This window comes from Cetorhinus maximus, chromosome 8 (assembly GCF_964194155.1).
Source record: "Cetorhinus maximus chromosome 8, sCetMax3.hap1.1, whole genome shotgun sequence".
Taxonomy (NCBI): Eukaryota; Metazoa; Chordata; class Chondrichthyes; order Lamniformes; family Cetorhinidae; genus Cetorhinus; species Cetorhinus maximus.
Genome location: NC_135886.1, coordinates 129,715,472 through 129,740,022, shown reverse-complemented (window position 1 = coordinate 129,740,022; position 24,551 = coordinate 129,715,472). Strand labels below are relative to the sequence as shown.

The window sequence follows — 24,551 nt, the reverse complement described above, 5'->3', positions numbered from 1 at the left end:
TTCAGACCCGGGCCTCCGCAGCTATTTTCACAAAGACGGAGAGCCTCTCTGTCTGCGCAAAAATTCAGGCCTGGGAGTCCATATATCAGCTTGGTAAATCTATACTGCACTCCCTGCAAGGCCATTATATCCCTTCTAATGTATGGTACCAGAACTGTTCCCAGAACTCCAGGTGTGGTCTAACCAGGGCTTTGTATACCGGAAGCATGACTTTTATCCCCTTGTATTCTATTCCTCTAGATATAAAGGTCAGCATTCTATTAGCCTTTTGGACCCCCAAACCTCTTTCGACCATCACTGTTTCTAGCTTTACACCATTTAGAAAGTACCCTGTTCTACCCTTTTTAGGATTTCACATTTGTCTACTCTGAAATCCATTAGCTACAGTTTTCCCCACTTGATCTATCAATATTTCTTTGTAATTTGATACTTCCATATACACTGTTTACTGCACAGCTGCATATGTTTGTGTCATCAGCAAACCTGGCCATTGTGCAGATTTGCCAGCCTCCACATCACATTTCTCCCTCCAGACCCTCTGATGAAAGATCGATAGAGTGTTTAAGGCATGTGTGAACTTGCATTCATTTAGCTGTCAGTACTGCTGTTGCATAAAAATAAAATACCTTCTTAAATGTTGATGTATGTATGGGAAGGAAAGGAATATGTGATGTTCATGTTTATCGTTGCTGCATTTTGCAGACCCGTCAGGCTAGTGCTCCAGATTGTGATTGTGATTTGCCTCATACATGGCACTTATCTTGCTATATATTTTTGATGTGTTTATATATATATATTATATATATATATGATTGAAGTCCTTTAGATGCTTTTCCTGCTTCCCTCTTCTTACTCAGGTAATCACATTGAGCCAAATAAAGTTGCATCTACTTTTCTCAATCCCTTTGCTTTTCCTTTTTTTCCCTCTCCCTCTCATGCTTCTCTCTCCTCTCATCTCTTCCTCTTTCCTCTTCCTCACTGAGTCAGAATGAGAATAGATAATTTGACACCTCTCCAGAGACACAAGTGACAGATGAGAGGCTTTGCAGCCTGTTTTACTCATTCTCCACAGAACCCTACGTTTCCCCCAGACCTAGTAAAACCTATCCTATTATGGACTTTATCCACCACTTAATTCCCTGAGGGAACATTCTGTATAAATAATTGATTCCAAGAGTAATTAAGCAAAACTGATGAATATCCATCCATCTTTTTATCTCCATTATTTCACTCTGGCTTGCTGCCATCCATAAACAACATTCATGCAAACTCCCACCATTTCTCTTCCAGCATTAGCTGCAAAGGAGCTACGTGCAACATTTTGTCATTTTAGTTTACACTAATTCCTACAACCTGCAATCCACTGCCTGAGTTCAAACACAGAAGTCACTGTAACACAATCAGTGAAGCAATGCCATTGTTCAGTTGCTAATTGCAACTGAGTGCTACAAATGCATTGTTTTTATTTTAATTTGGGGCGAGGGGGCTATCATTTGCTTTCTCAAACAGTATGCGGCATCATTAAGAATGGGCTATACTTAGAATGGGATTGGAGGCTGTAGGGTAAGTACGGACAGAGCAGCAGAAATCTCCTTGAAACATGATAATCTGCCATCTGTGGAGGACAACTGATCAAGAATGAATAATGGGAATGAATATTTTGGAGCTTTGCTTAATTACCTTTGAGGGTTGGGAGAAATTCTACAGAATTATTGAGACAGATTACTTGATAGAGTAAATGGTGCAGGATCTGTGAAAGAACAGGCTTGGCTGGTCAAGTGACCAATTCTTGGCCCATGTTTTCTCATCAACTTAATGACGGATGAGATCAAAGTGTGACTGAATATTAGGAAAGGAATGAACATTGAGAAATTCAGTAACTTACAGCTGTTGGAGATGTTCAAAGCCTCTGAATGCCAAGGGAGACAACTCCTGAATCTGATTTGAAGACAAGTCCCTTAAAAAACGGAACAGACAAACCCTTTGAATAAATCAGTGCAGCACAAAACACATTGAGCTGAATTTCTGGGGATCTTCTCTGATGGTACCAGTGTGGTGAAGCTAAATTCATATCCACTTTAGCCCAAAGATGGAGATCCCATTCCCAATCATAGTGATAGTTTCATTTGTAAGGCCAGGATGTGTGCATCATGCTCACCAGGATACTGCAGTGCTGCCTGCCCTGAACAGCCAGCCAGACAGGAGATTTGGTGAGGCTCTGAAGATAATTTAAATGAGTCAGCCCAAGCCACTTACAGCAGTTAGCTCAAGAGAAGCATTGTGAAGAGGATGTTGGGCATGCCAACTACCTGCCAACCAATCTAGAGGGAGTAAATCTTTAAACTATTAACAAAGTTGGCTATAGAGTTAGAGATCTTTTCAACTGACATAATATTAAAAAGGATGCTCAATATAAAGAAAGTGATGGCAATGTTAAAAATAAAGAGTGAAATGGACAACATGTGAAGCACATGTCTAAGGAAGTCGAAGAGAAAAGAACCAGGGACAATTATTCCCCAGAGAAGTGGGATATGTTGTGGATGACTAAATGTCTGTGACATTGTTGCATTTTCAGGCATGGTGGTGCCAATTGCCAGATGGTGGAGATTCTGAGGTGAATCAATAGTTGTAGACAGTAGAATATCTAGCTGGTGCCATGAGTTTCAGGACAGCATGCAAAAGCGTCATTGATGGGGTCTACAAACAAAAAATTTAGATTTTCAATAGCGACACACCAAAGATCCACTCAGCTGCAACATTAAGGCCTGAATTTTCCAGTTGGCAGGGGCAGGGGCGGGGGGGGGGGGGGGGATGTGGCGGCGGACCTGATTGCTGCCTGCAATTGGGTCCACGCTGCCATTTTACGCGGGCAGGCCATTTAAGGCCCGCCCAGCGTATTTCTCGACTCCCAAGGATAGCTGGAGTGGGCGGGCGGTGGCAGGCATGCACAGACCGCTGGGTCCAATGGCGACCTGGCAGCCTGTTTAAATGAAGGCTTGGCAGCCTTTTCTAGGCTGCTCACAATGGCAAATGCAAGGCCACTGCAGAGGGCTTCTGGTGAGCAGGCCAGTCCGGAGGGTAGGCCAGTGGAGCAGGCCAGGCTGGAGGGTAGGGCAGCAAGACAGGCCAGGCCGGAGGGTGGCGCTGAGGGGGCCAGTATGCCCCTCGTTTTTCGGATGACTGCCTTGCTACCCTCCGCGAGGAGGTGGCAGCATGGCGGGAGGTGCTGGTCCCCCAGGATGGGAGGAGGAGGCTCCCCCACATGACGAAGTGTGCCTGGGAGGAGGTGGTGGAGGTGGTGAGCACCCGCGATGTGGTGCGGCGCACCTGGATCCAGTGTCGCAAGCGCTTCAACGACTTGTCGCGCTCTGGCAGGGTGAGTACCATGTTGGCATTGGGCATGTAACCAAGCAGGTCAGCTTACACCCCCCGACCCCAAGTCCAAGTGTCGTGACTGCATTGAATCATTGACGGCATTTGTCCTTTGCTGGGTGGGCAAGCAGATATTGCCCATGCTGAGGTCAGCCTGAGAGGGTGATGAGGAGATGTGTTTTGCCCCGGCAGCATGTGTTACACTGAGTCCCACACGACAGGTGTGGGGGCAACCTGGAGGAGCTGCACCTAGGAGCAGTGCTTGAACTGCAGGACATGTCCAAGTCAGTTGATAAGATGGTGGGAGGGGAGCAACGAACCATCTGCTGCACTCTGCGCTCCACGTGCTTACGCCTCCTTCTTATGGAAGGATATACCGTGCGGTGCCTAATGTGATGTAGGCAGCATGTGCCCAAGGGAGGGGTGGGGGAATGGGGAGCAGGCCTAGCATCTTTGTGTAAGTGCTTGGCAGCAGTGGGGTGAGGAGGTCTGGAGCCCTGCAATGTCCCACTCTGGTCGGGGTGGGCCATGCGCGAACAGAGTCCATGTGCAATTTGCACTAATCAATCAATGCTCTTCTCTCATTTTCAGGAGAAGAATGCTCATAACGCGGCAGAGCGTGCGAGGACTGGTGACATCCAGACGCAGATTGCCATTCTAAGCCGTTTTGAGCAGGAGGCCCTAGATCTGGAGAGGCGGCATGCACCCAGGTCCACTGGTGTTGGTGAGGCTGGGGTGCCATAGCCAGGTATTTATGCCCAACACTGAGGTCAACATTGTCCTCCCAACAGCCATAACACTGTTGAATGTTAACTGATTAAATTTTGCAACATGGCTTGACCATTGGTTATGGAAGGATGAGCGCATACTGATCCAGGGGACAGGATGGACTTTGTCATTGTCTCCATGCTAAGTGATCCACTGTCCTTGTTCTTCCTTTCAACATTATCGGAGCAAGGCTGGGAGGAGGAGCATTAGAGGCCCCCTCTTACACCTGAGGGGCCTGAAGTCTCACCAGCGTCACACCAATTCTGCGAGGCAGGCACCAGCGCAGATACTAGCACCTCGGTGGGAGTTCGAACAACGGCTAGTGTCCCGGAGCACAGCGGTCAGAGCATTTCACAGTCATTGGAGGAGCTGGCAGAGTCAGAGAGTGCCCATGGTGCCAGCAGTTGGAGGACTGCAGGGGACCAGGCATATGCTCAGTCAGTACCTGATGTGCCTCTGGAGTCATTCGCGATGCAGTGGGTGCAGAGAATGCAGCCGGGTGTGCGGAAGCATCTGGGCGAGATACATGAGGCTATGCTTGGCTTGGTCTCTGTGGCGGAGGAGTTGACATGGATGATCACCGATGCAATGAGCCACATGCATCCTCCATAGAGAGAGTGGTGGCTCTTATGGAGAGCCAACTCCAGGAGACCCGTCAGGTCTTCCTGGGGATGCGCTCTGACCAGCAAGCCCTCACATCGGCACTGACCTCAGATGGTCAGTGCCAGTGTGGCAGATGGTGTGGGCATCAAAGTTTCCCAGCTCGGTGCCCATCCATCCACAGTGAGCAGAGAGGTCTGAAGCGACCTCACGTTGGCGCAGCAGCTGCCTGTCGTCTCTGCGAGCTCCTCTCAAGGAGCTCCGGATGAGGGCGGGAGCTCCTACGCCCCTCTCCCAGTGATCGTACCATTCAGTGAGGCTGCTACGACTGGGGAGATGCCAGCTGTGGAACTGGTAGCTCCCTCCCAGGCGGGGCCAGCACAGGCTCCACAGGCCAGAGGACGACCACCAAGGTCATCAAGGCCAACAGGACAGCAGAGTCAGCAGGCTGTCTCAGATGCCACACCCAGCGATGGGGCAGCACCAAGACATAGCACCCGGAAATGAAAGCATAAGGCACCTTAGGCACACCATGGGTTTTTCACTGGTGCTTTTGTGTTTGCCTGAGATGAGGCCCTTATGATTTTATTTGATTTGTAATACTATTGTCTTTTTTTTGTAATAAGTTGCTTTGCTTGACACATTAAATTCAGATATGTCACCATGGCTGAGGGTGCCTCTTCTGCATGTGTATGGTTTCCAAAACTGTAATGAGTGCTTTGCTGGACATTCAGCTTTATTAACAAGGCCCTTAGTTACTGTTGCTGACCTGGCAGAATTTGCACTTAGATGTCGAGTATTGAGCTGACAGCCCAGGCTTGTCCCGGTGGACCATCTGTGATGTGCTAGCTGAAGGTTCGTTGGATTAAAGCCTCCTGGGTGTCCCTGCCTCCTTGGAATATGTCCGGGTCAGCATCTAGCCCCTTAGCATTTCCCTGTGCGTGCTCATCCTCGGACTCACTGCTGGACTCATCGTGTGCAGTTGCAGCCACTGCGTCGATGTCTTCATCGTCCACTGCGTCCCCCTTTCCAGCGTAAGATTGTGGAGAGCGCAGCATGCAACCACTATCAGCAAGACACGATCTGGAGAGCACTGGAGTGCGCCCCCTGAGCGGTCCAGGCATTGGAAGCGCATCTTGAGAACCGATGGTTCTCTCTACCACAGCCCTTGTGGTGCCGTGGCTCCTATTGTACCGTTGCTCAGCTTCTGTTCTTGGATGGTGGAGAGGCATCATGAGCCACCTTCTGAGGGGATGGACCTTGTCACCCAGCAGTCATCCATCAAGTCGAGCTGGAGCACTGAAGAGCCCTGGCACCTGGGAGTGTCTGAGGATGTAGGTGTCTTGGGAACTGCCTAGGTACCTTGCACAGACTTGTAAAATCAGCATCCTGTGATCACACACTATCTGCACGTTCATGGAGTGGAACCCTTCCTGTTGACGAAGGCACCGGGCTCAACTGGCACCTTGATGGCCACATGTGTGCAGTCTATTGCACCCTGGATGCGAGGGAAACCAGCAATGGCCGCGAAGCCTCTGGCTCACTGTGTCTGGCTTGCCTGGTCCCAACGGAAGTGGATGAAGGTCAATGCACGCCTGAACAGAGCGTCTGTAACCTGCTTGACACAAGTGTGGACAGTTGATTGGGAGACACCACAAAGATCATCCACCAATCTCTGGAAGGAGACAGAGGCATAGAAGTTGAGGACAGCTGTGACCTTTAGAGCCACTGGCATGGGGTGTCCACCCACACAGTTAGGGGAGATCTCAGGCCCAATCATCTGACAGATATAGTTGACTGTCTCCCTTGAGAGACGGAGCTTCCTTCGGCACTGCACCTCAGACATATTGAGGTAGCTGCTTCGCCACCTGTATACCCTGGCAGCAGGATAGTGGCGTCTTCTGTGGCCCCTTCCACCTTGGACTGCCTCTTGGTCCTGCACCCATTGTGCCTGCGCCTGTCCTCCCAAAGGTGGCTCCCCTGGAGGCTGAATGTGGACTCCTGGCCTCCTCTCCCTTCTAGCCCTCACTTCCTCCTCAGAGGAGCTGCTTCCAGTGGACAGTTCAGCTCCCATTCCCAGGCTAAGGGAAGGCTTCCTGAAACCTGCAGGCCCAGAAAAGATTCCTCGCTGCAGAGTGCTGACCTGAAGATTAAGAATCCAGACAAAGCAGATGGTATGCGCTTTGAAGTACCGCCGATCACACAGGTTAGTTTGAAAAACTTTCAAAAATAAATACTTGACTGTGCACATTCACGACCCCAGTGAGCCCTCTTATGCCGCCCATGGGTGAGGTGTCCTACCCGCCTGCCCGTTGTGCCCGTGCGCTGACTCAAAGATTGCACGGGCGCCGAAAAATCGGCATCGATTAAACACTCAAGAGCCTTAAGTGGCCCATTAATTAATGGCAGGCGCGCGTTGGACATCAATGCCCAGCGAAATATCACAATGGCACACGGTGACGTTTGGACGCTTGCCCGACGTCACTGCGCATCATTTTACACGTGGACGTGCAGGGCCCGCTCCCACGCGACAACGGGAAAATTCTGCCTTAAGTTATTTACCATTTAAGAAGCTACACTTAAACGTTAGAGTAGGAATGATGGTTTATACCACTGTCTGGAACCTAGTGTCAGGAGCCATGAAGAAGTGGGGTGCCAGTGGGAGAAAAAAGTATTAGAAAAATGAAGTGGAACAGCCAATAACCCAAAGCTAAGGTCTACAATGCAGGAGCCTATCAAGGTTGAAAAGTGGATAGAACATAAGATTACTACATAGGGCAAAAGCAATCCACATCTCAAAAACTCTTTGCAAAAAGAAAGTTTCATCTAAGCTTCTTCCTGACGTGTTTAATGCTTAAGTTGAGGTCATGGCCTTGTATCTTCAATTTACCAAGCAAACAATAGAACTGATCTTTTTGGTCAATCCTTTCATCATTTTGAATACCCATCAAAATCTTCCCCTCATTCAGCTCAATCTGAGAAAATACAGCAACAAACAACTTACAATCTATGGTGCCTTTAACGGAATAAAACGTTTCAAGGTGCTCTGGTCCTTGCATTTTCTCATAACTCAGACTCCTCGCCTTGGTTTCATTCCAGTAACTAGGTATTCTACTATCTCCAACGCTATTTTATTTCTCCAAAATTGAGGAAACCAAAACCTCACACAGCATTCTAGATACAGCATAACCATTGTTTTGTACAGTCCTCATGAGTTCTTCACTTTAGATATCAGTGTTTCTAGACATGAACCCCAAATGTCCCATTTGTCTGTTAATACCTCTTACCAAATTGAACAGATGAGACTGGCTGACTTATGGCAAATTTGATTTTATTTTCCCTGCATTTTAAAACTTTATCCACCCCACCCCATCACCTCCTCCTTCGATGGTATTCACTCCCTTCCACTTCTCTGACACCTTGTCCAATTAATAATTGTGTGTGTGAAGGCACAGGTATTAGATGTGTAGAGGTATTAGGAAGACAAATGGGATCTTTGGGGTTCATGAGACACTGATAACTAAAGCGAAGAAATCATGAGGACTGTACAAAACAATGGTTATGCTGTATCTAGAATGCTATGTGAAGTTTTGGGTTCCTTAATATTGAAGAAATACAATAGCGTTGGAGATAGTGGAATACATATTTGCTAGAATGAAACCAAGGTGAGGAATCTGAGCTATGAGAAAATGCTAGGACCAGAGCACCTTGAGATGTTTTATTACGTTAAAGGCACCATGTAATGTAAGTTGTTTGTATTTTGGAAACTGAGGGTATGAGAGGCAAGTAAATTTTCCACCATTTAAAATAATGTTTGGAAAGATGCGCACAATTTCCGAAATGTGATCCAGCAAGTGCTCAAACGTGTAACTTTCCAGCCTTGCACTTCTAGCTTAGAATTATCTTTTAATTACCCTGATTGTGTGTTGGGCTAATATTAAATCATGAAATGGGGCAATGGTTTAGGGAACACAGCCTAGCTTGATCGTGCCTCGAGGTGACATTTACACTCAGTTCCCGCACAGGTTGTTGGATGGCAAAATAGGGAATTGTAGCCAACTTTTCCCTGCCTGACTGGAGGTGGTGAAGCAAGTTGTAGTAATCCTCCTATTGCACTGGCAACAAGCTGACTCAGCATAGACACAGGGATTAAATCTGGGCCATTCCTGATCTGCATGGTTCATCTATTCACACTTGTAACCTTGAAAGTTGAGCTACTGGTGGAGAGGATATTAAAATTTGAATAGCTAATAGGTCAATATTAAATACTTTTGAGCTGTACATTCAGATTTTACATTAAAAGGTCAAATTGTGAAAATTATTTTTTCTCCCATTTTACAAATGTACTATTTAACTGGATAATGTCATGGAGAGTTCATAGATAATGAGGGAGTGTGGTTGGATTGGGGGAAGGTGGGGCTTTAATCCTTTGAATATTAGAAAGTGATCTTTCTCTACTGGCAATGTGCAAGAGCAATGAGTACAGAGTACATCAGAAGAAAATCTAGAGCTCAGCAACCAAACCTGCTCTTGGGCCTAATTAGAATAAAGGAGGCATCATATTATCATACCTGCAGATGTACTATTGGCTGCAGCCATGGGAAAAGGAAACCTGGATGCTTCCGAAGCCTTAAAAGCACGAGTACCATTTAAAGGGCAGGTGCAGCTAAAGCCCAGTGGAAGACCAGAATGAAAGACTGTCCTGCAGTCAGCGTCACTGTGAAGCAGTTTGGGAAGAGCATCCTGCAGTCAGCATCATGGTGAAGCAGTCTGGGAAGAGCATCCTGCAGTCAGCATCATGGTGAAGCAGTCTGGACCGGGGCATGCGTTAGAAACTGGAAGGAGCGAGTGGCTATGGTGAAAAGGAAACTGGGCATGTGGGAGCGACGCTCCCTCTCCATTGCGGGTAAGAACCTGGTCATCAGGTGTGAGGTACTCTCGCTGTTGCTGTACGTGGCGCAGGTCTGGCCCATTCCACACTCCTGCGCGATGGCGATCACTCGAGCCATCTTCCGCTTTATCTGGAGGTCGAAAATGGATCGTGTCTGCAGGGACGCGATGTACAAGCCTCTAGATAAAGGGGGAAAAAACGTGCCCAACATCGCCCTCATACTGATGGCCACCTTTGTGTGCGGCTGCATCAAGCGGTGCGTAGACCCTCAGTACGCAAACACCAAGTGTCACTACGTGCTGAGGTTCTACCTGTCCCCGGTGTTGCGAAGGATGGGTCTGGCCACGCTGCCGCGGAACGCTCCAAGTAGTTGGACCGTGCCGTACCACCTGTCCCTGGTGGAAAAATTTATGCAGAAAAACACCTTTGACCACAAGTCCATCAGGCAGTGGTCAGCACGTAACGTCCTAGAGGCCCTGAGGGATAAGGAGAGGGTGGACCCTGTGGGATGGTTCCCCGAGCAGACTGTCAAAGTCATTTGGCAGAATGCCTCATCGCCAGAACTTTCCAACAAGCACCAAGACGTAGCTTGGCTGGTGGTGAGAAAGGCCCTCCCCGTCAGATCCTTCCTACACGCCAGGAGTCTCACCCCCTCTGCACGATGCCCTCGAGGTGGCTGTGGTGGGGAAGAGACCGTTGTCCACCTCCTTGTGGATTGTGCCTTTGCAAAGAAAGTCTGGAGAGAGATGCAGTGGTTGCTGTCGAGGTTCATCCCGAGCAGTTCTGTGACACAGGACTCTGTGCTCTACGGGCTGTTCCCAGGGACACACACCGAGACAAACATCAACTGCAGCTGGAGGATCATCAACTCGGTGAAAGACGCGCTTTGGTCTGCCCGAAACTTGTTGGTCTTCCAGCACAAAGATTTGTCCCCGACCGATTGTTGCGGACTGGCACAATCCAAAGTCCAGGACTACGTGCTGAGGGACGCACTAAAGCTTGGGGCAGCTGCCGCAAAGGCGCAATGGGGAAGGGTCGCTGTCTAAGACCTTTCTACCACAGCGCACCGAGAGACTGGGAACTGTTTAGAGCCCCTCGGGCTGTACAGATCAAAATGAAAGGCTGTAAATGACTGTAATATTGTTTGTACTGATGCACCTGGTGATACATTTTGTAAAAGTTTAACCTGGATTGTACCCTTGTAATGTTGTTTTTGAAATGGTTTTGAATGTGATTGAAGATTTTTATGAATAAAGTATATTTTTACAAAAAAAAAAAAAAAAAAAAGTCTGGGAAGAGCGATCCTTTGTCCCCTTCACTGTCAGGGCTGACGGCCTGAAGGTGCTGGGGATATGGTTCGGAGGGACCGGGGCATGCGTTAGAAACTGGAAGGAGCGAGTGGCTATGGTGAAAAGGAAACTGGGCATGTGGGAGCGACGCTCCCTCTCCATTGCGGGTAAGAACCTGGTCATCAGGTGTGAGGTACTCTCGCTGTTGCTGTACGTGGCGCAGGTCTGGCCCATTCCAGACTCCTGCGCGATGGCGATCACTCGAGCCATCTTCCGCTTTATCTGGAGGTCGAAAATGGATCGTGTCCGCAGGGACGCGATGTACAAGCCTCTAGATAAAGGGGGAAAAAACGTGCCCAACATCGCCCTCATACTGATGGCCACCTTTGTGTGCGGCTGCATCAAGCGGTGCGTAGACCCTCAGTACGCAAACACCAAGTGTCACTACGTGCTGAGGTTCTACCTGTCCCCGGTGTTGCGAAGGATGGGTCTGGCCACGCTGCCGCGGAACGCTCCAAGTAGTTGGACCGTGCCGTACCACCTGTCCCTGGTGGAAAAATTTATGCAGAAAAACACCTTTGACCACAAGTCCATCAGGCAGTGGTCAGCACGTAACGTCCTAGAGGCCCTGAGGGAAAAGGAGAGGGTGGACCCTGTGGGATGGTTCCCCGAGCAGACTGTCAAAGTCATTTGGCAGAATGCCTCATCGCCAGAACTTTCCAACAAGCACCAAGACGTAGCTTGGCTGGTGGTGAGAAAGGCCCTCCCCGTCAGATCCTTCCTACACGCCAGGAGGCTCACCCCCTCTGCACGTTGCCCTCGAGGTGGCTGTGGTGGGGAAGAGACCGTTGTTCACCTCCTTGTGGATTGTGCCTTTGCAAAGAAAGTCTGGAGAGAGATGCAGTGGTTGCTGTCGAGGTTCATCCCGAGCAGTTCTGTGACACAGGACTCTGTGCTCTACGGGCTGTTCCCAGGGACACACACCGAGACAAACATCGACTGCAGCTGGAGGATCATCAACTCGGTGAAAGACGCGCTTTGGTCTGCCCGAAACTTGTTGGTCTTCCAGCACAAAGAGTTGTCCCCGACCGATTGTTGCGGACTGGCACAATCCAAAGTCCAGGACTACGTGCTGAGGGACGCACTAAAGCTTGGGGCAGCTGCCGCAAAGGCGCAATGGGGAAGGGTCGCTGTCTAAGACCTTTCTACCACAGCGCACCGAGAGACTGGGAACTGTTTAGAGCCCCTCGGGCTGTACAGATCAAAATGAAAGGCTGTAAATGATTGTAATATTGTTTGTACTGATGCACCTGGTGATACATTTTGTAAAAGTTTAACCTGGATTGTACCCTTGTAATGTTGTTATTGAAATGGTTTGGAATGTGATTGAAGATATTTTATGAATAAAGTATATTTTTACAAAAAAAAAAAAAGTCTGGGAAGAGCGAGAACCGTGAAACCCCTCTTTGAGTCCCTGACACACTGGTGGGAAGCGATCAAGGGAAGCATCAAGAGGTTTTTCATCCTCAAAGGCACCCAGAAAGCTAGAAAGGAACAGAGGGAAATGTCCCGACTCCAGAAAAAGATGCAGAATCTGCTGCGGCTGCAGTCGATGGGGGTCGACGTCAAGGAGGAGCTCCAAGAGGTGAAGGGCCAGCAAGCCTCGCACTTTGCCTCGGAGGCCTCCAAGATCATCTTCCGTTCCAGAGTCCGTTCCGTGGAGCAGGATGAGACGTGCTCACGTTTCTTCTTCCAAAAGGTACACAGAGAGCGCTCTGTGATCAGCAGCCTGAAGGAAGAAGACGGCTCAGTAAAGTCATCACGGTCCGACATTCTGAGGATCAGCAAATCCTTTTATGCCGGATTGTATGACGTGAAGCCCACGGACAGCACGGCCTCCCAGTCCTTCCTGTCCTCTATCACGGAGGTCTTAGACCACAGTACGCGGGAGAGCCTGGACAAACCGCTAACTCCTGATGAACTGACTAAGGCCCTTGAGTCCTTCGAGAAGAGTAAAACTCCCGGAAGCGACGGCTTGCCGGCGGAGTTGTATTCGGCTCTGTGGGACTTGATCGGCCCAGACCTGCTAGGAGTGTACGAGAGTATGCTCCTGGCCGGTAGTATGTCAGAATCCATGAGGAAAGGCATCATCACCCTCATCTACAAGCACAAGGGGGAAAGGGAGGAAATTAGAAATTGGCGACCCATTTCACTGTTGAATGTGGACTATAAGATTCTGTCCAAGGTCATCGCCAATCGGGTCAAATCCGCTGTGGAATTGGTGATTCACCCTGACCAGACCTGTTCTGTGCCAGGCAGGAAGATCTCTGACAGCCTGGCGCTGCTCAGGGATACGATTGCCTATGTACAGGACAGGGGTGTGGATACCTGCCTCATCAGCTTGGATCAGGAGAAGGCCTTTGACAGGCAGTCTGGGAAGAGCGTCCTGCAGTCAGCATTGCGGTAAAGCAGTCTGGGAAGAGCGTCCTGCAGTCAGCATCACAGTGAAGCAGTCACTTCAAAAAGTGACATCAGCACAAAGGTGAGAGCTGATTGGTGAGTAGCGGGTAAATGTTTTTCTCCAGTTTTTTTCTCTAGTTTTTCTCCAGTTGAAAATAGATTAAGCTAAGGAAAGGTAAGGGTTCTAGTTTTTATTTAAAGTACATAAATAATTTAACTTTTTTTTAAAACTGTATTTAACTTAAAGTAAGGGTTTTTTTTTCAACTAGAGGCATGGCAGGGCAGCTCAGTCCCGTGTTATGTACCACCTGCAACATGTGGGAAGTCCTGGATGCTCCTTGTACTCTGACCGACCACGTGTGCTGGAGGTGCCACCAGCTGCAGCTACCTGAGCTCCGAGTTTCGGAGCTTGAGCGGCAGGTGGAGGCACTGAGGTGCATCCGTGAGGCTGAGACTTTCGTGGATAGCACGGTTTTAGACGTGGTCCCCTCACAGCTTACGGAAGTGCAGACAGAGAGGGAATGGGTGACCATCAGTCAGAAGAAAGGTGTCAGGCAGGGAGTCAGGAAATCCCCAGGGTGCATCTTGCTCAAGAACTGTTTTTCTGAGTTGGAAAATGGTGAGAGTGATGGTTCCTCTGGGGAGTGCAGCCATGCTCGTGGCACTGAGTGGCTCAGCTGCACGGGGTGGGGAGGAAAAAGAGGGGAAGAGCAATAGTGGTAGGAGACTCGATAGTAAGGGGAACAGACAGGCGTTTCTGCAGTTGTAGACATGACTCCAGGATGGTATGTTGCCTCCCTGGTGCCAGGGTCAAGGATGTCACTGAACGGTTGGTTGCAGGGCATTCTAAAGGAGGAGGGCAAACAGACAGAGATCGTGGTACATACTGATACCAACGACACAGGTAGAAAGAGGAACTAGGTCCTGCAAACAGAATTTATGGAGCCAGGTAGCAGATTAAAAAACAGGACCTCAAAGGTTGTAATCTCTGGATTACTTCCAGTGCTACGTACTAGTGAGTATAGAAATAGGAGGTTAGTTCAGGTGAATGTGTGGCTGGAGAGATGGTGCAGGAGGGAGGATTTTAGATTTCTGGGACATTGGGACCGTTTCTGGGAGTGGTAGGACCTGTACAAGCAGACGGGTTGCACCTGAACCGGAATGGGACCAATATCCTTGTGGGGAGGTTTGCTAGTGCTGTTGGGAGGGTTTAAACTAACTTGGCAGGGGATGGGATCCTGAGAGGAGGTTCAGTAGGGGGAGATGCACAGCCAAAATTAGAAGAGAGAGCAAGTGAGTCTGGAAGGCATAGAAATTATAGGCCAGTTAAGGCACAAGAAAGTTTGGATGGTCTTTATTTTAATGCAAGGAGTCTGACAAATAAGGCAGATGAGTTGAGGGCACAAATTATGACATGGAAGCATGATGTCATTGCTGTCAGAGACATGGTTGAGAGAGAGGCAGGATTGGCAGCTCAATATTCCAGGATATAGGGTCTTCAGGCGAGACAGGGAAGGAGGTAAAAGAGGAGGGGGTATCGCAATATTGATCAAGGAATCAATTACAGCAGTAAGGAGGGATGACATCTTAGAAGGCTCCTCAAATGAAGCCATATGGGTAGAACTGAAAAACAAAAAAGGAGCAATCACATTGCTGAGAGTGTACTACGGGCCCCCAAACAGTCAGAGAGAAATAGATGAGCAGATATGTAGGCAAATTTCAGAGAAGTGTAAAAATAATAGGGTAGTAATAGTGGAGGAATTCAACTTCCCCAACATTTACTGGGTTAGTCATAGTGTGATAGGTTTAGAGGGAGCAGAATTCTTAAAATGCATCCAGGAGAGCTTTTTAAGCCAGTACATAGAAGCTCCTCCAAGAGAGGGAGCGGTCCTGGACTTAATTTTAGGGAATGAAGCCGAGCAAGTGGTAGAGGTATCAGTGGGGGAGCATTTTGCAGATAGTGATCATAACTCCATTAGATTCAAGGTTGTTTTGGAAAAGGACAAGGATGGGTCAGAAATCAGAGTTCTAAACTGGGGGAAGGCCGATTTTAATAAGATCAGAAATGATTTGGCCAGAGTGGACTGGGAACAGCTACTTTTAGGTTAATCTGCGTCAGAGCAGTGGGACTCATTCAAGAAGGAAATAGGGAGAGTACAGGGCCAACATATTCCAGTAAAGACAAAGGGTGGGACCAACAAATCCAGGGAACCCTGGATGTCGAGGGATATACAGGATCAGATAAAGAGAAGGGAGGCTTATGGCAGATACCAAGGGCTCAAAACAGCTGAAGCCTGAGAGGAGTATAGAATGTGTAGGCGGGAACTTAAAAAGGAAATTAGGAGAGCAAAAGGGGGGCATGAAAAAACATTGGCAGGTAAAATAAAGGAAAATCCAAATTTATTTTACAAGTATATTAAGAGTAAAAGGATAACTAGGGAAATAGTAGGGCCCATTAAGGACCACAGTGGTAATTTGTGTGTGGAGCTAGAAGGCCAGTCAGTCTAACCTCAGTGGTGGGGAAACTATTGGAAGCAATTCTGAGGGACAGAATTAATCTACACTTGGAGAGGCAGGGATTAATCAAGGACAGTCACCATGGTTCTGTTAAGGGGAGGCCATGTCTGATCAATTTGATTGGATTTGTCGAAGAGGTGACCAGGTGTGTAGATGAGGTCAATGCATTTGACGTAGTCTACTTGGACTTCAGCAAGGCTTTTGATAAGGTCCCGCATGGGAGACTGATAACGAAGGTAAGAGCCCATGGGATCCAAGGCAATTTAGCAAATTGGATCCGGAATTGGCTGAGTGGCAGGGAGCAGAGGGTGATTGTCGAGGGGTGTTTTTGTGACTGGATGCCTGTGTGTAGTGGGGTTCCACAGGGATCGGTGTTGGGTCCCTTGCTGTTTGTGGTATATATAAACGATTTAGACTTGAATGTAGGAGGGTTGATCAGTAAATTCGCAGATGACACGAAAATTGGTGGGGTGGTAAATAGTGAGGAGGATAGCCTTAGATTACAGGAGGATATAGACGGGCTGGTCAGATGGGCTGATCAGTGGCAAATGAAATTTAATCCGGATAAGTGTGAGGTGATGCACTTGGGCAGGACAAACAAGGCATGGGAATACACGATGAATGGTAGGACCCTGGGAAGTACCGAAGATCAGAGGGACCTTGGTGTGCATGTCCAAGGAAAGGTAGGTAAGGTGGTTAAGACAGCATATGGGATACTTGCCTTTATTAGCGGAGGCATAGAATATAAGAGCAGGGAGGTTATGCTGTAACAGTATAAAACGCTGGTTAGGCCACAGCGAGAGTATTGAGTGCAGTTCCAAAATCTGCATTATAGGAAGGATGTGATTGCACTAGAGAGAGTACAGAGGAGATTTACCAGAATGTTGCCTGGGCTGGAGAGTTTTAGTTATGAGGAGAGATTGGATAGACTGGGTCTATTTTCCCTGGAGCAGAGGAGATTGAGGGGGGACATGATTGAGGTGTATGAAATTATGAGGGGCATAGATAGGGTAGATAGGAAGGAACTTTTCCCCTTGGTGGAGGGATCAATAACCAGGGGGCATAGATTTAACGTAAGGGGCAGGAGGTTTAGAGGGGACCTGAGGAAGAATTTTTTCACCCAGAGGGTGGTGGGAATCTGGAACTCACTGCCTGAAAGGATGGTAGAGGCAGAAACCCTCATAACATTTAAGAAGTATTTGGATATACACTTGCGATGCTATAGCATACAAGGCTATGGGCCTAGTGCTGGAAAATGGGATTGGAATAGTTAGGTATTTGTTTGACCGGCGCAGACTCGGTGGGCCAAAGGGCCTTTTTCTGTGCTGTAGACCTCTATGGCTCTTATGACTCTATTTTTGTTTGCAGTTAATGGGACAGGATTATTATCTGGACAGTTTCTGAGGAAGAATGCTGAGCTGAGAATGTGAATTACATATCTGTGGTCCTGATATATTTTCAAAATTTCTGAATGGGTTTGTAATGCTATGACATAGATGTGATGGCAGAAGCACCCCAGGTGCCACTGGAGTCTGCCTTGGAGGGAGCTGCTAGGAAGGGATTACCATGTGAAAGAACAGAGAAAGCAAGTCTAGGGTGGAGAATGATGATGCGGGATTAGGAAGAGTGGGGTGGCTAGATTGCGAGGTCGCATGAAATGGTGGTATGATCGACGAGGTTGCAGGTGATAGAGGGAGCAGTTGCCTATTCTGTGATTGAGAAGCTGTTGTTACTGGCTCAGGAGAGGGCTAGGTGAGTGATTTTGGCAACTGTCAAGTGGGCTTATGGTTCATCCGTGTTATCTTTACCAAAATAAGCCATATCACAGTAAATTAGATAAAGCGCAAAATACTGAAGACAGCCTTCAGCACTGAGTGAAAAGTCAGTCTGCAGTAAATTCTGAAGCACAAAGCCAATTTTTTTTGTTGAAAAAGTATATTAAAAAGCTAACTTGATAATACAAGCCTGTCTTGTCAGATTGATGGTGCCCAAACAACAGCAGAGGAATCAGTGGTGTCAGGTTCTTATGGATTATGTTTTCCCTTGCGCTGTCTGGCACAAAGACTCTTGACATTTATTTGCATGTAGTTCACATTACTGCACCATCTTCAGGCACAGTTATGTGTAGATAAAAGAAAAGCTTTAACAGATGTTCAGTGATGTTCAGAAGCAGAATGATAACAAAGGCTTAATGTCTATTTTCTTTGTTGCATTCATTTTTAGGCACTATTTGGGAGTGGGGTAGAGGAAAGTCTCCCTTTATAATTTTAATTGGGTACCGTGGATTGTTAAACTGAAAAAGGTTGAGGAATCATAGTCAAAAGATTTAACCAAAGAGACACTTACAGTTCTACCATGAGTGGCATTGTTGAGAACGTATCTTCCTTAATATATCTGATTTTATTGTTGCGGAGAACCCTATAAGAAAGAAAATATTCTGATTAGAATGAAAAATCACTAATTTAAGCTACAAGCTCTTTGTAAAAATATTGGTCTTTAAGTGATAAAGCAAAATGGGTCTGATTCTCATTTTCATTAACTTCAATGACAAGAAAATGAACAGAAATAAAATTTGAACTGGATGTAAAATGGACTCAATTTAGATTACCATAGCAACCCAATATTTTTCTAAAGACTGCACAAAACACGGGCAACTAATTCAAGACTGGATTTCCACTGTAGGCTTCTGAATCCTGCACTGTAGGGGAAACAGGCCTGCTGCATTCCCAAGAGCAGCTAATTAATGGCCAGAGGGTGGGCTCACTGTCCAATTAAGGAGTGCCAATCAAAGGCCTTCCCTGGCGAAAAGAAGGAAGAGGCTGCCATGGAAGGTGGGAGAGGGAGAAGCCATTTCAAAATAGAGGTGCCCACTTTCCAACTTTTTAAAATTTAAACTGAAAAATGGCTTAATTTTGCAGCCAGGCAACCACCGTGGGGGTGGGCAAGCACTTCCAAAGGGTGGTCTGTGACAATTGTTGCACCCTAGCAGACAGGGAGGGTCTTTAGTTCTGCCTGGAGAACTGATCCCCTGAACTGCCACCGGGAGGTTGCATCCAAGCAGCTGAACCAGGCCCCATCACCTACATGAACCTGGAGGTCAACTGGAAAATCACAGTCAGTCTCATTTAATTGGCCATAAGTGGCCCTTAATGAGCTGGATTGGTTACCCACTGTGTGTGGCAGTTGGCTTTGTCACATTCCCCCCTGCCACCCACCCTCGCATCCTGCCTTTGTGAAAATGGCACATGGGTGGGTTGGAATCAAGGAAACAGGACGTAGGCCAACGGCACTATTTTTAGCACCTCATGTTTCCGATCCTGGCCCTGTCAGGGTCTAAAAATCAAGCTAATGGAGTGTATACTTCAGTTGATGTGTTTGAATAAGGTTTGCTTTATTGCACACAGATCACAGCCCTTTTGATAGTTACCAGAGTAACAATATTATGGAACATAAAAGTATGTCTCAGTTAAGTGAGTTAAAGTTGGCTTTGGGGACTTGCAGATTCGACCTCACTGAGCAGCCAGGAAGTTTGAAGGAGTCAGCATCAGACACAGATACAGGAAAGAGCTGAGCAGGATAATTTCAGCTCTTCTGATGGTTGTGGTGTAGGCAGGAAGGATATATTGGCCTCGGAATGCGCGCAGTGCAGATTCAACAGAATGATACCGGAGCTAAAGGGATTAAATGATGCAGACAGGTTTCCAAAGGCTACTCCCTTGAGTATAGAAGATTAAATCTGGAACTCGCTCCTCCAAAACGTTGTTGAGACTGTGGTCAAGTTTCAAAACTGAGTTTGATCGACTTTTGTTAGGCAAGTGTATTAGGATAATGGAACCAAGGGGTTAGATGGAGAAATAGATCAACCATGATCTAATTGAAGGACAGAACAGGCTCAAGGGGCTGTATGGCTTACTCCTGTTCCTATAAATCCAGGATTTAAAGGCAGATTGGCAGCCAGGTGGTAAAGCAATAGTCCTGATAAGAATAGGGAAAATCAGCATCCACATAGAAATTATGGGATTAGGGATAATATCATCAAGGGGTGACTGACACATGATGAATAAGAAGGAGTCTTGTGTACATGACTCGAGGGAATAGGAACTATTTGAAGAATGAAGGTGACCATGTTGGAACAGGTAAGACTGGGACCACAAAGAAGCATTGCCACAGGGGTGGACCACAGAGAAGAATAAAGTGACCAAAAACGTTGAAAGCTCTGCAGGATTTGAAGAACAATTAGTTATGGTTGTATTCACACACACAAATGTCATTGCTGACTTTTGTCAGGACAGCCTTCATATAGTAGACTGGTCAGAAACAGATTAGACAGACTCTGGGGAGTTAAGCATATTCACAGAACAGTAATCATGCAACAGTTCGCTAGTAATGAAGCACTAAAAGACTTCCAAGAGAAATTGGAAGAAGATGGAATACTAATTTGCATTGTTAAAAAGTCATCAAGGGTGGGAGTTTTTTAAAGGCTAGTTTTAAAAAGGGGTTGAAACAAGTTAGGAAGAACAGGAGATATTGACGGTGCAGAGTTTATGATCAAAGAAGAGTCAGGAGCTGGGATTGAAAGGGGTTGAGAGAAGATATGGTAGCTTCATACAGTAACTTTTCAAAGAGATGATTCCAAGCCTGCCACTCGTCCAATTGAATTGATAAAAGGCCTGGCCAAATTGTATGGTCAGGTCTCACTGGAATATTCTCAGTGAACTGCCAAAGCTGAATGAGTGCTGACAGAAAGTTTGCCAACTGACTCTAGCTGAGTCAGAGGTAGTACATGGAGGGAGAGAGGTTGAGAGACAATCCTGGGGCAGTAAGGGACATAGAAGAACTGGCAGCAGTTGGGAAGATTCTCCTAGGCCTGGAATAGCATTTTCCCCCCAATTTTCACTAGAGGTTTCCTTAAGAGCTGGTAGTTTAGTTGCTCAATACTTAGTCCCAGAGTGGAGTTTGGAGAGTTTTTCCATGTCTAGTGTATCACGAGGCAATGTCCCTTTATTTTTGAAAGTATGATTTTTCAACATTCAACTGACTGGAAACTTTGCAATTTGAACTGAGACAGAGCAAACTGTTTAAAAATGCAAGGCAACATTCCAAGGTGAAGAGAGAGACTTTCCTATAATCCAGACACCCATCGAAACTCATAACTCTCTAAGGAAGAGACATTAAAAATGCAACGTACTGGATAATTAAACAATCTGTCCGACTGTGGCAGCCACCCAAAGCCTCATAGAAATACACAATGTGTGAAGTAATTCAAGGCAAGTCTGCCCAGCCACTAGAGAGAGATTGCAAGTGACACAGGTAGTGTCTTGGGTTTAGTGGTTAATAAATTTGCTGTTTCTTTGACTCAAGAAAACCTTGTTTGATTGGCTCCTTATTGCTTACAGCTTAAATAGTTAAATACATTCTGATTTGGAAAAGGCATATCCTCGTGAAAAAGAAACTCAAACCCTTTGTTGTGACCCAACCAAGGAGGTTGAATAGAGAGGAGCCAGTTCACCCCTTCTCACCTGGTCATAACAAGTGAACATCAAAATTGCTTCAGATTCCCTCATTTATCATTGTACAATGATTTGCATATTTAATTAGGCCCCTTCCTGTTTCTTTTGTGTGCGGCTCACCTATTTCCTGGCATACCCTGAAACTGCAGTGAGCCGTATGTCAGCGGGAATGGTGTGTTTAAGTGTTGCACGTCTCATGCTCACTATTACCCCATTCCTGTCTGAAAACAGGGATGAAAATCTTACCCAGTGAGTCTACCACAGAGGTTTTTCTTCATGGACATACTCACAGGACAGTAATCTTGCTGCATGTCTGAAAAGATTTTTTCTCAATGGTCATAAGATTATTCCCTTCCACATCCCTGTTTCAATTGAACAAAGTGTGAAGGTTAGCAGGTATAAAATGCAAGGCAATGCATGTTTTAAAAAAAAACAGTTCCACCATTTCACCTGCTTATTTTCTACATTAGATTCAATTTTCCACTTGATTTTCTCCCTTCATTTCCTAAAAGCATTAAATTAGAAGCCCTCTAAAACATTGCCCATATATCTTCTTTTTCATATGTGATCCTAAAGTGTAAATGTCAGAAAGCTATGCAACTGTGGTGCACATGCGCTTTCCATTGGGATCAATGCATAGAAAACTCAGCAAAGACGAGGGAATGAAAACTTGGGATTTTAAGCAGGGGTGGGGGTGGCAGGGTCCCTGCTGCTGGCGTAAAAGTCGGAGGCTAGCCCACCTGTGTTGGCTGGCTCGCCCCGCAGTCATTTAGCGTCCATTGGGTCTTTAATTAGCTTGAGATGGGACTTCCACTCCATCTGAGAGTAAGTTCCGTCTCCAAGAGCCGTGCCAATGAGATGCCTGGCAGCTGTCTTGTCCCAGCAGCACTTCTGAGAGTGGTGGGAACTGCTGGGACCGCAGTGATCCACTGATGAAGAACAGCCAGGAGCCTGGAACAAGGTGAGTCTGGGATCTCATTGGGGCCAGGCTGATAGGCCCTACTGAGACATTTTTGTGGGGGGTGGGGGGGGGTGGGGGGGGTGGTGCGGTCGCTGGAGTAGACAGAGCAGGGGTGAGGGAAAACACAAGGGTGCGGGAAACCTTGGGGGAGAGCTCTGATAGGCACAAGGTGCCCAAAGAGGAGGCACCCTTCCACCCCTGCCCAGCCACCAGGTTACTGTGCAGCCTGGACACTTGGTGTGGGCCTCCCCACTGTGGGAAAACTCCCAGCAGCAGTGGGAAGAGGCCCTTAAGTGGCCATTATGGTAACTGGCCACTTATGGGCCTCAATTGGCCCATGGTCGAGCTGCCAACGCCTCCCCCGCGTGCGTACCATACCTATGGGGTCAGGCGGAGCAAGTAGGCTATAGGTATGTACCACTGTCATGTTGTTTTCAAACAATATTAAACATGTTATAAGGTACTGCTATATATTATCATACTTACAACCAATTCAGTTTTGGGAGTATTGTACAGATGTTGGGAATATGTTCCAATGAATTGTTCATCATATATCTAAAGAAATAAAAAGGACAATTTTTTCTTTCAAGTGTACTGTACTTAAATTCTAAACCATGCTGAAACGTAAGGCCAGATCATGCTGGAACAGGGCATCTTGCAGCATGTGCCATTCGTTTGAATTTCTCCTGCGCTCTTCAGCTCAAAAATGTTTTACCCTGGAAGTTGCTGAAAGTCTGAGCTAACAACAGTATAACAAGGGCAACAGTGCATCTGGCATCTTGGTACATGGTGGAACTAATAGTAAATCTCCATGACCAATAAGTTTTAAGGATTGAGAAGGAAAGGAAGGGAGATTGAAAAAGAGGCTGAATTAGAATAGGTGAAATAGCGTCAAATCAGAAAGAAGTAGAGAGAGAAAGAAAGATTGGATTAAGGAAGAAAAAAAGAGAATGGGAAAGTAAGAGAAGAAAATTACATTTAAAATTCGACATTTTTTCAAATCTCTAACAACTTACTATATGCAGTTTGATTCACCTATGTAAGTTGGAATGTGGTAAAGTGACATGTATGATCGACATAAGTGAGCCAGTTATTGTGCCCGACAAGATGCCAGAAAAGGCTTGAGAATGTGCGCTGATGCAAATATTTATTAATACATTTGAACATATCATTGACAAATCCTGAAGTAAAAAAAATGAATTTTTCCACGTTTGAGAAAAAGATCAGCCTCAAGATTAAATAACCGCTGATCAGTTACTTAAAACAGAATTCTGAAAAGATGTTCAAATGACTGTTGATTTGGGGGAGAAAAAACTCATTGTAAATACTATTGGATCTCATGTCGGTGGGTGATCTAGGATGTGCAGTACAAGTTCCTATCTGATCTTGTCTCCTCACTTTGACCCCCAACTCTCCCACAGTGTGAAGGACACTTATCCCTTTCACTGGCAGGCAGGATTATTATTCCTTCTCCTTGAGTAGTATACACAATTATTGCACCTTTCCATGATCAGCAGAAATATTACTCCTCTTGTTCTGTAGACTGCACGATTATTGTTGCTTCTCCGTGGCACGGTTTTAACATTCTAATCCCTTCCGGACTGTGCAACATTATTACTTTCTTTCATTCCAAAATATAAAACATTAATACTCCTTCTCTGTTCATAATGTGCAAGACTCTTTCATCCTTTCCTCTACAGGCTGCAGAATTATACTCTAAGTTACAGTTTGTTTAACTTGGGAACTCTTCTAATTTTCAATTGAAAGGTTGTGAATTCAAGCTCCACTTTAGATTTAGACATATAATTTACACTGACAATTTCATGTAATATTGAGGGGATGCTGCATTGTCAAAGGTGCCATTTTGTCAGTTGAGCCATTTCTTTACTCAGGTGAACGTAATCTCATGATGATAGGTCACAGACCTGCAATGTTAACTCTGTTTCATGCTCACAGATGCTTCCAGAACTGATGAGTATTTCCAGCATTTTCTGTTTTTCTTTCAGATTACCATCATCTGCAGTGTTTTGTTCTTGTAGTCTAATTTTTTACTCCATCTCAGCTATCCTGACAACACTCGTCCTTCAGTCAATGACATCAAAACAGATTAACTGCTCATTCATTTGTTATTTATGAGACCATGTTATGCACAAATTGGGTGTTGTGTTTGGTTATGAAGCAGT

At 46.5% G+C, this 24,551-nt stretch overlaps 1 protein-coding gene across 3 annotated transcripts in view; it reads right to left on the bottom strand.

Moving 5' to 3' along the window:
- rxfp2l (relaxin family peptide receptor 2, like) overlaps positions 1-24,551 on the bottom strand; it is a 155,835-nt gene that overhangs the window by 41,880 nt on the left and 89,404 nt on the right. For 2 of the 3 annotated variants that reach the window (XM_078547594.1, XM_078547596.1), the window contains 4 exons: positions 22,855-22,923; positions 21,698-21,769; positions 18,244-18,315; positions 1,886-1,957 (listed from right to left, as the gene is read on the bottom strand). In XM_078547594.1, coding sequence (XP_078403720.1) covers positions 1,886-1,957; positions 18,244-18,315; positions 21,698-21,769; positions 22,855-22,923 — 285 coding nt within the window. The remainder of the gene's footprint in view (positions 1-1,885; positions 1,958-18,243; positions 18,316-21,697; positions 21,770-22,854; positions 22,924-24,551) is intronic. The other variant, XM_078547595.1, reaches the window with a different exon arrangement.